We start from the raw sequence: 13,305 nt of genomic DNA, 5'->3' as shown, positions 1-13,305 counted from the left end.
AGTTGAATATTTGTCATAGGTCACTAAGCAAACTTTAGTTATTAACCTGTCATTACAGAAGCGCTCACAGAGACGTGTGGATTCTTAAGTACTTATATTTCAGTATTAGTACAATCAAGTAAATTAGGTACTAATTCCAGAAAGCATCACTAAGCAGACAAGCTTATATCAGTATATGCTTAAATGCTGTCTTAAATGAGAATACTTAAACGTATACTTTATTTTTTTTCTTCTCGAGGCCATAGAGTAGTTAGAGAAGCACATGTATAACTAATTTTTACTTCTTTATCTTTCAAAATGCATGTATATCTACATGCAATGTGGGTTTTGGGGATGGGTGAGTTTTGGTGGTTTGTTTCAGTGCATTTTTTCTCAGTGATTGTTTTTGTCTTTCAGACTTGAATCTCCTACTAGATCTTTGGTGATGGAAGCACCCAGGGGAGTGCAAGTCAATGCAGCTGCAGGAGACTTAAAGGCTACCTGTAGGAAAGAACTGCACTTACAGTCCACAGAAGGGGAGGTAAGCTCTGCCCAGCATAACGCAAACAATGTGAGGATAATTTATTCAGCAGCAAGGTAAACGTCACAAGAAGTGTTTTGCGTCTGCCTTTAAAGTAATTTTGGTTTATCTTGCTCAATTATTAATACTTATTTTCTTTTTTTCAGATATTTGAATCACTAGGTTTCATTCACACTGAAAAAAAAGTTAAATTATTTTTAATCTAAGAGTCAAGGGAAATGCTACCCAGTCCTTCAGTACATCTGTGGGACAGACAGCTAAGTGATAGAAAATTACTTTGGATTACTTTGGATTAATCTGACAAACTAAGAGAAATTTGGATTAATTTGGATTAATACTTCATTAAACCATGATGAAGAGGTTTAACAAATTTGCTCTACATGTGGTTTATTTCCCTGAACTGTCATTATCTCTGTAAGAGTGACAGAGTACTTCAATGGTATGTTCACTGTATGGTTTCATCAGTATCTTGTTTCAGTGATCAGCTTGACATAAAAAGATTTTGGTATAGATTCTTCATGTGTATACCTGTGCGAACTCATGAAAATGAATTTAAATTGGGTCACTGGTTTGGTAGGCAATCCATGTATTGCAGAAATGCATGAAAGATTACTGGTATGAGAGTCCTTTCATCTTCAATCCTTAAAATTATAGAACATTAAAAAAACTTGTGCAAGTGCTCAGATTTCTATTAGGCACTTTGGAGAAACTGATAGATTTTCAAATTGCTCTCAGTGGGACTTGCCAGGTTACAGCATTTTTGGAAAACCAGTTGTTTAATGTAAATATCTAATTGGGAATGGTGCTCTTTATGTATAGTGTATTTTCTACCAAATGTTTCCTGATACTTTACAAACTAGCCAAATAAATGACAACAAACAAAACCAGCATTCACATCTGTGACAGATAATCCCCTGCAATGCACACTCTTTGTATTGCAATGCAGACAGGAATATTTTTGGCCAATATACTGCATCAAAGGCCTACTTTGATAACATTTTTCTACTGAAGCAAGATACTGAAGCAGATACTGAAGCAAGTATCTGACCTACATAATTAAAGCACAATATTTTCCTAATTCAGAGCCTCAAATATTTATATACCACATGCCCCATCTTATTTCTGAGTTTCTCCAAAAGCCAGCTCTTCCCACGGTCTCTCTTTACTTACCACCTCGCTATATATGAAGTCTTTGTTACTGTTTCCTAAAGTTGCTGAGATAGCATGAAGGACAATCTAATCCTCTTTAATAGTAAATATCATCATCCCTCACCCTTGTTCTTTCTGTGGGTATTTTTATTGCAGGGGCCATAGCTTCCTGTAACCTTTCCTGCTTCCTTTCCATAAATCCCTACCTGGCCCAATCTAGTATGTTTCCTCCATTTGTTAACATAAATTTTTCACATAAAATTCTTTCCCTTCATGATATTGCCAGAGGGAAAAAGTAATACTCAAATGAAAATTTAAAAAAAAAAAAAAAAAAAAAAAAAAACAAAACACCAACAAAACCCAAAACCAAACAACAAAGAGACTGTTACCTTACCTCAATCCCCCATGATCCCTGAAGCAATGGTTGTATCTATAATGTCTTCGTTTAGTATTGTATATCTCTGTGGTGCTTTTTACAAATATTTAATCCGTGGATTCATCAGGAAATTTTGTCTATATCAACACTATGACTTTATTGCATGAATTCTAATTTTTCTTAAGTATTTACTACAACTTATTGAGAAGGTAGTTTTGGAAATAATGTCCTATAACCTCAGTTGAACTTTGAGAATGGGAACCCCAGAAAAGTTATCATGACTATATTATGTATTATTCAGAATTGGGATTTAATTCAGTATGCTTTGTAGGAAAAAAATGCCAGTGTGAAGTAGACTTTGCCTCACTTCATATTAAAAATCATCATATTCTTCTACATGTTAAGTTAGACTTTACACATCTGTGATTTCCCATGTAGATGTTAGACTGACAGTTATCAGAAAACAAGCTACCAACCTTTTCCCACCCTTTCCCAAGGAGCTGTTTATAAACATACATCCAACAAAGTTCAAATTGTCTAATTACCCCTTGAATACTTGCAATTCCAGTAAGATCTGTAAAGAACTGTACCCCAAATCCACAGAGAAATTCCATCCTGAGGTATGACCAATACCTTTATAGTTCTCTATTTTATATCTTACACTGGAGAGGGTCAGAGAAAAATGCAGAAACACTTTGGAAGTCATACAGGGAATTTCTGGACTAATTACAGCCTGGTATGAGGAACCAGGATAGACATCTCATGGATAAAATGTCTACATAACAACATATTGATTGGTGTCCTTACTTACAGCCCAACAGATACATCACAATTTAACAGACAGCACTGAAAAAAGTGTGAAGGGATTATCATTACTCATTTTTAAGAAAACACTTTCTAAAACAAAACAATCAATGTTAAAAAATAATCTTCATTTTAGCCTAAAAATATATGCTTTGTCAGTCGTTTCTTTCGCGAATAAAAGAATGTTGTCTTTGTGAACTGGATCTATGAACCATTTTTGTGCTAGGACATTTTTTTATACTAGAAAATATACAAGATTTTTGTATTATTCTCACACTAGTTAACTAAATTTAACTTTTTAATGTTTGTAAGCTTATTCAAAAAATCATCAAAGTTATGTGAGTTAATATTTTCCTTCTATAGCATAATTATTACCCTGTTATGCCAGAAAGTAGCTATGTGGCTTCTGGAATGAACCAGTTATATCCATGCAGCAGAACATTATTAATTTACTGTGGATTAATCTATGAAACATATATTTTCCTTTTATTTAAGAATAACTTCAGAATATTTTTTTTAGGAACATAAATGTGTTTATGAAATACTTTTACTCTAGCCTTATTTCTGATGCAGTATAATCTCTATATCATAAACTGAAAACCTCTGCAAGCATTCTGAATTCTGCTGTTTGATACATTTTCTTTTTATTTACTGCAGTATTATAATAATCCTTTTAGCCCTATTAAGCATTATAATGCATGATCCCGGACTGAATACTGGGGGCTGTAAATTAGACTCAGATTCTGCTGCCCTTTATAAAGCTCTTGAGCTGTACCCTTGTGAGTGGAGACATCAGCAGAATCCTTTGATTCAATTATAGCTTGGCATTTAATTGTGAACTATGTATTATTCTATAAATAAACCATAACCAATGGTTTGAAGCAGCAATCGTTTACAAGGAAAATGAAATATGAAGCTCTAGGCTCTAGCTGAATCTATTGGCTCACCTAAGAAGAAAGATAACATTTCTTGTCTTGAAATTCAGCACAAATGCTAGTTGACTACTGCTTCTTTCACATAAAAAGACAATGCAAAAGTACAGATCAATTTTGAATTCTGTAGATACTAGATTTTGCTAAGCATAAAAATGTTAGAATCGAACCTGAAACACATTATCATATCATGAGAACAAGCTTAAAGGATTATTTGATGTTGTCCACTCATTGATCTAACAACTAATTTTAATGGTTTTGGCAATACATCACCCTTTGAAGGAGAAGGCTGCTAACTAGCCTCAGCTCCTGAGTCTTGTGCAGCTGCTGTGTACTTTTGCAAGAAGCTTCTATCTAAACTAGACTCTGCACTTGCATTGCATCCCATTGACAATCAAAGACCAAGTAAGGTCTTTAGACTTTAAAGGAGAAAGATGCACAGAGGCTTCTCAGTTTCACAAACTTATTTCTATTAGTCACTCTGTGACCTTTTTCCTATTTACTTCTTTATGCCCTTGTATTTCCTTGCCAAATTACACTCCTTCATAGAATCATTTGTAGACTATATTTGGTTGTTTCTGGCATAATGAGGCTGATCCCTTGGTGACACTTATAGCTGTCACATTAAAAATGAGCAATACTCTTTATCAGACAATATTTACTCAAAATCAGTGTAGCAGGCTAGAGACCAAGTTTATATTTATCATTTTAGCACAACACAGTTTATGAAGCAGACACCAAATATTATTTTGTAGAGACTAACAAATGAATATAGTACTAACATTTGATGTATAATCCTATCTGGTTCTCTCTCTAAATCCAGGAGATGCATTTAACACGGAGACTAATACTTACGAAAACTGGAGTAATCTTCACTTGTAAACCCAACCTACAGTATCATTTTAAAGCTTTGGTTTTGGTGGGGTTTTTGTGGATGGTTTTTATTCTGAAACAGAAAAAAAAAAAAAAAAGGGATTTTTTAAATTATCTAAATACACTGAAATGGAATTACCTTGTTCTGCAAGCTGCTTGCCATGACTACAGAGGAATGGCTGATCAAAGGCAACAATATTTCCTAGAGTTCAATTCAGATGAGTTATGTTTGTCTGAGATTAAAAATTTGCAAGAAAAAATTAAAATGTTTGATATGGATGAAGTGAGTTCAATACAAAATGAGCTCTAGAGCTCAAAGATTCACTGTTTATTCACCAAAAATAGTCTAACAAATGTGTGGTGCATTTTGTTTTCACAGCCATTTTTCATGATATTAACCAGTTGTAGTGCTAGGGCCTGAATAATAGGCCCTGAAACAAAGTTGACCTCTAGATGAACCTCACAACCAAACATTATTAGTATCTGTTAATTAGTAAAATCTGTATTATCATTAGCATTTATTATTAGTATCTGATCATTAATGAAATATGTATGCTCACTAGCTTAGGCAAAATATAATCAGCAGTGAGGATTAAATGTCATGAGAATGTATCCAACTTCCCTCATTTAGCCTTGTTCAAGGCTGAGAACCCAAGTGTTTGGCCTTGTTAGAAACTCCCTTGGTTCTTCCCACCGAGCCCTGGCCAGGCTTTGGGTGGAATCCAACAGGAGGATGAAACCAGATGTTTCCACTCAAAGGAAAGTGCAAGTCATTCTGACTTGCTGATTTTTGGTATATAAGGCTGGACCCTCTTGCTGCGACTTTGGATGCCTCACCTATGGATGGACACATCGCGTAGGACTTCCCACTTGCAGGGAAAGGCTCTCCAAATCTTCGCTGCAGCCAGGGCTCCCCAGTCACTGTGGATCTGGATGTTGGTAACATATGCAAGTGGTGATGTATCTTTCTTAATCACTATTCTCCCCATCGTGTAGTAATGATTAGGTGCATTACCTTGTTTATTCTTATTTTCTCTAATTAACTATATGTAGTAATAATTAAGTGTACTATTCTGTATTTTTTCTTGTTGCTTATTTTCTGTATTACTTGGTTGTATCCTTTAATTATTAACAGTAAAATAAGCCTACTCTTTTCACACTGGTCTCAGTTTAATTGGCATCCTCGAACAGCAGAACACCAGTTGACTTGTCACTGTTGTCTGGGAGGAAAGAGATTAGTGGAAATGAAGGGAAATTTTTATGTATTTTTTAAATTATTTGTTTCAATAATTCTCTTAAGATATTTTGACAGATATATAAAATTATTAAAATACCATGGTATTTTTAGACAAAACCTTTCAATGTCAACTTAAAACAGTTATTAATGTGTAAGTTAATTTGTAGTAAAAACCACTTTATGTAGAAGTCTACAACCAAAATACAGTGTTCCCAAACTACAAAAGCAAAATGTTTTAACTGACATCGCCCATCTTTGAACTGTTTATGGGCAAATCCTGAAGACCAACACCATAAGCCATTTTATTAGAAAAAGAAGTGACAATGAATAATTTATTATATAAATAAAATATTTTTTCCATTAATAACACATTTTAATCTAGTTCTGACTTGAATGGCAATCAAGTAATAAGTTTTTGTACTCAGTAGGCTAAGCAAAAATATTCCAAATACATTTCTCTTTCTGGGTCGTGTACAGCAATCACAAAGAAATCACATCTGTCCCCTGATTGAATGAGTTTGCAAAGACTTCTAATATTATGTAGAATTTGATTCTGGGAATTCTTGTTTATGAGACTACCATTGTCATTTCATAAGCACTGGAGATTGTAAACCTCTGCTGGTCAATGTTCACAGCAATCCCATTTGATCATCCCTGAAAATTATTTCCTTAATAGAAAAAATATATATACCAGAAAATTTTAGCTTCAGTAGCCACCCATAAAAATTTCACTGGCGTTATAACTAAGAAGTCACAATACATGCTTGTGTTTATTTAACAAGAATTTACAAAAATGTGTACTTACAATGAAACATGCCTCTCATAAACACCACTTCAATACTGAAGAATCAAAACATAAATTTTCCCATTCAGGCAGGAACTGTTCACTTCACTAATGTACAATGTTCTATTTAACATATATATATGTTTTTCAAATCACTTTCTGTTGTCAGTGGTTCCAGGCAAAACATGGAGGTGGGAGTAGGAGCGATGTTAACAAAAGAAGAAATTTGCCAGGGTGGCTCTGTCCAGGCATATCGGGTATACTCTTTAGAAAAAGAACATTCACTACAGCAGACCACTCTATGGCCTAAAAGTCTCATTTGTCTTGTGGTCAGTTGATCCTACTCCTGTAGAGAATACATTTTCAATACACAAGTTGTATTAGATCTTTTGGTCTTCTCTGAATATAATCAGTTTCATCCTACTCATCACATGCATTTCACTGTTTAAGTGTTCCTCAATACTATTAATCATTATGACAGATATTGTTCCAGACATTGTGCTGGCATATGTTTTGATTTTACAATAGATATGCTATCAATTTAATATTTTAATTTTCCATTATGATTTTTTTTTTATTTTTCTCAGAACCGCTTTTCAGATTTAATGAAAGCTAGTTTAGGGGAATGTTTTTAAAATAAATGTCAAAAGCACAGATAACTGTTAGAACAAATGGCCCACATGAACCAAAGTACTGCAATATGTCCTATAATTCAACTTCACCTTGAATGTTAAAACATACCAGCATATGAAAGTTATATACTTGAGTCTAGTTACCCAATCTGTGTAATCCTCTTTGTATGTGTGCTTATGATAGCATATGCAGAAGAGCAAAAAGACTAGACAAAATCTTGCATTGTTATAATTCAGATTGATTCTGAAGAGCCTAAGGGAATCCAAAAGGTTTATCTAGTGAGATGTCATTACGCTATCTTCTCATACTGGTTCATGAACACCACCCTTTCAGTTTTCCTTCTTTTCTTCTACATTTCCTTCAGTTTTCTGCCATTTCTGATCTACATTAACCCTGAAATGTGCCTTTGCAGTCTGTAGAATTACCTGCCTAATCAAATGTACATGAATACAGAAAATTATTCAATGTTTATAAATCCTAACTCTTTCATTTGGCTTTATCAACTTAGCCTATGATCTCCTCTTTTGAGAAGACTTAGTCAAGGACCCAGTGGAGAACTTTTATACATGGCAGGTTCATATTTCTGTATGAAATGGCTTGTAGGAATATTTGATTTTTATCTCAGGCCTATATCTTTCCCATTGAAAGTTCTCTCCTTCAATTTAGTTCTTTGGTACAGATAATCTATATTTTCTGGCTTGCCTTACTCTCCCTTTCCCTCTCACTGTTCAGATTAACAACACGGTCTGATGAGCAGATGACTTGCACATCTCCGTTAGCAAAAAATGTATGTAAAAGTAGTACAATTTTTCCATTCCTATCACATGCCCTACACGCTGATTCCATTTGCTACTTTAATTAGTCAGAAATCAGGTCTACTTTTAAATATTATAGGGCTAATATATTTTTCTCAGCACTAAGACGCACAAGACAAAGCAGTCATCTAGGATTTCTAAACCTTAAGTATTTAGAGGGAATGATGCTGCTCAGTGCCCTGTTCTCTGTGAAATAGCATTTCTCTGAGTAGCTGATGCCTTTTCCATTTTGTAATCTCAGTCAGTCTCCTACAATGTTTCAAGAATGGATGAAAGTTTTGTTTTTATCATTGCCTATTTATCTGCTGAGATGTGAGACTCAGAAAGAGCATGACTGGCTTGCATGGCCTTGATGCGTATGAAGTATTAAATGGCTTATCTCACACCTTTCACAGCACAAAAGAGTAGAGAAAGACCATGTATACAGGCACTTCCATTAACTCTGTCATCTAGCAACAGTGTTCCCTGGGAACATAATACTGTTCGGTTTGTTGTATTGCAACTTATTTCTTTCTCTTTAAACACATAACATCAGGCATAAAATGGTAAGTAGTTTAAGTTTTACTGATGTTAGAGGACTTTTCAACATGAATTTTGATTATTAATAGATGATAGGAGGGGAGAGGTTATATCTTCAAATATGGACTATGTTCCTCTGAAATTCCTTATGTACTGGGCTACTACGATGATATATTTGGACCCCTGCTTAACTAATAAATAGCAATGTTGCATCTGTGAATTTAGTCTTTTATTTATAACCTTGACAGCATAAGTACACAGTAGATTTCAATGCTAGCTTTAAGCCATCTTTATTAATCCTCTTCATCTCAGGCTTCCCCAGGGATTATCTATAGGAGTCTGGTTAAATTGCACAGCCTTCCCAATTTTCTGCAAAGGCATAGAGCTTGTTAGACTCACCACAGCAGATACACCCTCACAAGAAGCCACTTCAGTTTTTCTCAGACACCATACACTGGTATCTACATTACTCACCAGGTGTTCTGGGATGTGTGCTGGAACAGGACCTCATAGGTACTGCTCAGGATTATGACACCAGAAAAACCTGAATTGATCTATATCACAGTGTGAAATTTGTAAGCACCAATGGAAAAGCATGTACAGATATGCTTAAAAAGATCGTTTAATTTAATGAGCAAAATATCTGAGCTACATTGTATTTTAATGCACACTGGACTAAGGTCCACTGGTCTTAGAGCAGTACACTACAGAACATCTGCAATGAGGAGTTGCAGAAGCGTATCTGTCCTGATGTAAGCAAACACATAAAAATATTGAGCTCCTAGAAAAAAGATATTAAAGTTCAAGAGATTTTAATCTAGCCTGATCTCTGACACATATGGCCTCTGATTTTTTCTGAGTTAATTCTTGTTTGAATCAAGACTTGTCTTTTAGAACCCATTTAATTTTGATTTACAGATTTCTCATGATCCTTCCCCATCACCACTGCAGTTAAACTGTTAAAATGGCCAGTCACACAATCTGTCAAAAGTACAAATGGCTAATCTTGCACTGCTGTTGGATTTTCTTACATGTATGTCTTCTACACTGAAGTGTGTTTTATTATCACATATATAATAGTCTAATATCTCCTGCTTCTGTAAAAATAGAAATAGTATTTTTCTTATCTTTGAAATTCCAAGTATATCAGGATTTACTAAATATCAGTATTAAAAGTCCAAAAGGTTACTCAGATTTTTTTTTTTGAGATCTATTCATTAATAGTTATCAAGAGCTGCTGGTTATAAGACATTATTGGCTGCTGTTTAATATCCTGTTGAGTGACTGTTGAAATTGAAAGTATTTTATCACAGTCATGTTCTGACATCAATACTTGATCTTTCTCCAAGTACAGAACTGTGCTGAGCACTATTTAGTATAAAAGGTAGACTTACAGTTACATAGAGCTTACACTGTTGAATGCTACTGGATTTTTTTGCAATACTATTGATAACTCCACCAGTGCTACAATAATAGTGGACTTGTTAACATTTCTTTTATTCTTGATAGGAGAAGTGAAAGAGTGCTTTTTATTACTCATCACTCCACTGACTGATGATTATGTCCTTTGTTTCCTTCCTACATTTTACCAATTCTTAGCTTCTATTTGCTATCAAATTCTTTTTTTCCCCTGTTATTTTGTTTTCTTATTATTCTTGCTATAGTTACTCCTAGCTGGAATGTTTTTACTTTTTTTCAGTTGTAATTCTAGCAGCACATTATTAAATTGTTCCCAACACCATCCACATTTGTTCCATCTAAATTATTTCCGTGGGGATTTTGACTCCTAATTATTTCAGGTCTATGATACTGGACTTTTAAAGCAGCAATGCATGTATGTGTCTGTAAATACATCATTCCTTTGTCATATAATTTGCAGAACAAATGTAATAATTTGCTGCATTTTAGTTTTGTAATCAATTTCTCTATCAGTCAGGATGTGAATTATAACAGGCGTTGTGCCATGGAGTTGTTGCCTGTGCCTCTGAGATTCTCCCTTTCTGTCCCTTTTGGTGTAAGTTCCCACCAATGACAATATCTTTCTCTGGGAGCTGGAGAACTCACAATGATGGGTAGTTATATTGTTTGGGGTTTTCAGCCTGTATTTCCTTTGGTGATCCCAGTCATTTACAATACTTCTGCTGTGAATGGTAACATGACTGTGCATCAATATGGGATTTTATCCAGTCTTAATTTTTTCTGAGCCTGTTCTCCTCCACTTGTCTCCAGAAGAGGCTTAGTAGTGCTTCTGTGCTGCTTTTCTGCCATATACCGCTGACTTTATTTTAAAATAATACTTGTCTCCTGTAGAAAAAAGCAATACCTGCCATATCTCCCCAGGTTCTTTACAGAGAACTGCCAACGTTGTTATGTAATGGTGTCAAGCTGGCTTTGTTGATTTTCAATACCTTATAAAAAACACTAGCAAGTATTTAAGAACTCACCTTTTCCTAAGCTTCGGACTGCTATCTGCAGGGCTTAAAGCCATTTTGATTTGATACCTGTCTTCTAGAAGTTCCTAGTCTGCACCTGAGGTAATGACTGATCTTACTTTGGCTTTCATTTACTCCTTCCATAAATTAAAAATAAATTCTAAGCAGCTGGGGACTTGTTTGTTTGTGCCAGTGAAAGACATGAATATTTCCTGCTTTAGTTACCTATTTTCATGACATTGTTTATTCAACACCCTGAAAATGTAACATAAGTATATATATTGCAGAACTCAATACAGATTCATGAACACTACCAGTATCTACAGTTTCATACCGACTCATACTATTTCCAATGGAAGGAGATTAAAAAAAAAAACCCAATATTTTTTAATCACATTCAATGTTCAGAAACAAATGGGAATAGTTTGATGACCTTCTTAATAAGACTTTAACCTGAAATATTTTCTCTTCTTAATTTAGGTCAAATAAGCTCTTTATTTTGTGCGTATGACTCTGTACCCTTACTTAAATATTCTCTGGATGTAGCTATTGTTAAGCCCCTACAGTTTAGCACAGTTCAGTACATATTTCCAGCTGCTTACAGGAACACACTGGGGAATGTGCTTTAATATCATTTCACACTTATTAAAATATGAATTCTTCCAGAGAAAGGATATGCTACTGCCATGAATGAATAAAATGTACAAGTGAAAATTCAGCCTATTCAGGAATATTGTCAAAATGGTTTTGTACGACACTGCTTGGATCTGAATAAACGTGTTGGGTGAAGTATTTGCATATACTGTAGTAATGAGTATTAATGGGTATAAAACTACAGAGTTGAATAACAAGAAATGTTTACAGTTAGTTTATTTCTAAAAATAGTTCTTTCTAATATATATTTATAATATTTCTAATAATCTTTCTAATACTTCTAATAAAATAATTCTAAATTTTTTCATATATTTCTAAAAAAACTCATGACTGCCTCAAAACACTTCTGTAAAATATGCCACAATGCTGAAAGAAATTTACTACTTTTTTTTTTTTTTCTTTCCCTTCTTGTAGATATTTTTAAATGCAGATACAATCCGCCTGGGAAATCTACCAGTGGGTTCCTTTTCTTCCTCCTCCTCACCCAGCTCTTCAGCTCCTCGCCAGACTATCTATGAGCTCTGCGTCTGTCCCAATGGTAAACTTTACCTGTCCCCAGCAGGAGCAGGCTCCACATGTCAATCCAGTAGCAACATCTGCTTGTGGAGCTAGAAAGACTCCAATTTATCCTCACACCAGAATAGCCTTTTGTTACTACCCCTCTGCTTCACAGTTCTGCTCGGTTTCCCATGTGACAAGTTCGACGCTTCAAACGGCCTGCAGAGCAACTTCTTCCCGTGTAAGCAGGAATACAGCGCTGCCTTCTCTCGTGGTTTGTGTTGCCACTCAACGTAGAGATGGGAGTGAGATATTCAGAAATCAATGTATTCTTCATCAGGAAACCTGGAACATAATATCACCTTTTGTCCAAAAGGGAGAATAACACAGGTGCCTTTGCTACATGAAGTGAAGCACATAGTTTTAGATTTTTGCAGGACCTGGATATGAACTGCATATATATATATATATACAGTACATAATTTTGCCCAGAATCCGATGGTGAGATGAATTGGTTCCCCCTGTACGATAAATAACTTTACTGTCTGAAAGCACAATTTTCCATTCATCTTTTTGGATGTAAACTTTTATCCCTGAATTTTAAAATTTTGAAGCATTGTGTGATGCTTGCTTTACTAAACAATTAAATTCAGTAAATGGTTTTTAACACAAAAAGAGACAGAATCCCTCCCTGAGTTTGGTTTCTTTAAAAGTGTGTTGTTACTCTTTGTCTACTAAGTCTAGGGTTTTGTACACTAGGTAAATTTTGGAAGTGCTCAGCAATATTACCTTTCAAAGTTAAAAAGACATCTGCTGTTGTTTGTCGGATCTGAATGGCCTTATATAGTATTTTTGTGGCTACTGCATGTGAAGTGATTACGTAGAACATACAGTTTCTGGAAAAGAACAGGGTAAAGAGGGAAATAATGATGATATGTTTGTTGATCAGTGTATTGCTCTTCAAAAGGTATTTATAATTGGCAAATGCAAAACCAAGATAAAATCTTCAAAGGTACACCTTGTCCATTTTCTAGCTGTGTCTAACTGCTGCCATTTCAACACAGTACAAACGTTAGTAC

The 13,305-nt window shown here is 34.7% G+C and overlaps 1 protein-coding gene across 2 annotated transcripts in view; it reads left to right on the top strand.

Annotated features, from left to right (window-relative positions):
- Positions 1 to 12,340, top strand: part of SGCZ (sarcoglycan zeta) — a 228,289-nt gene extending 215,949 nt beyond the window's left edge. For both annotated transcript variants that reach the window (XM_074821397.1, XM_074821395.1), the window contains 2 exons: positions 397 to 520; positions 12,143 to 12,340. In XM_074821397.1, coding sequence (XP_074677498.1) covers positions 397 to 520; positions 12,143 to 12,340 — 322 coding nt within the window. The remainder of the gene's footprint in view (positions 1 to 396; positions 521 to 12,142) is intronic.
- The last annotated feature ends 965 nt before the right edge of the window (positions 12,341 to 13,305 follow it).

The sequence above is a fragment of the Strix aluco genome, chromosome 4 (assembly GCF_031877795.1).
Source record: "Strix aluco isolate bStrAlu1 chromosome 4, bStrAlu1.hap1, whole genome shotgun sequence".
NCBI lineage: Eukaryota > Metazoa > Chordata > Aves > Strigiformes > Strigidae > Strix > Strix aluco.
This window is presented reverse-complemented; position numbering and strand designations above follow the sequence as displayed.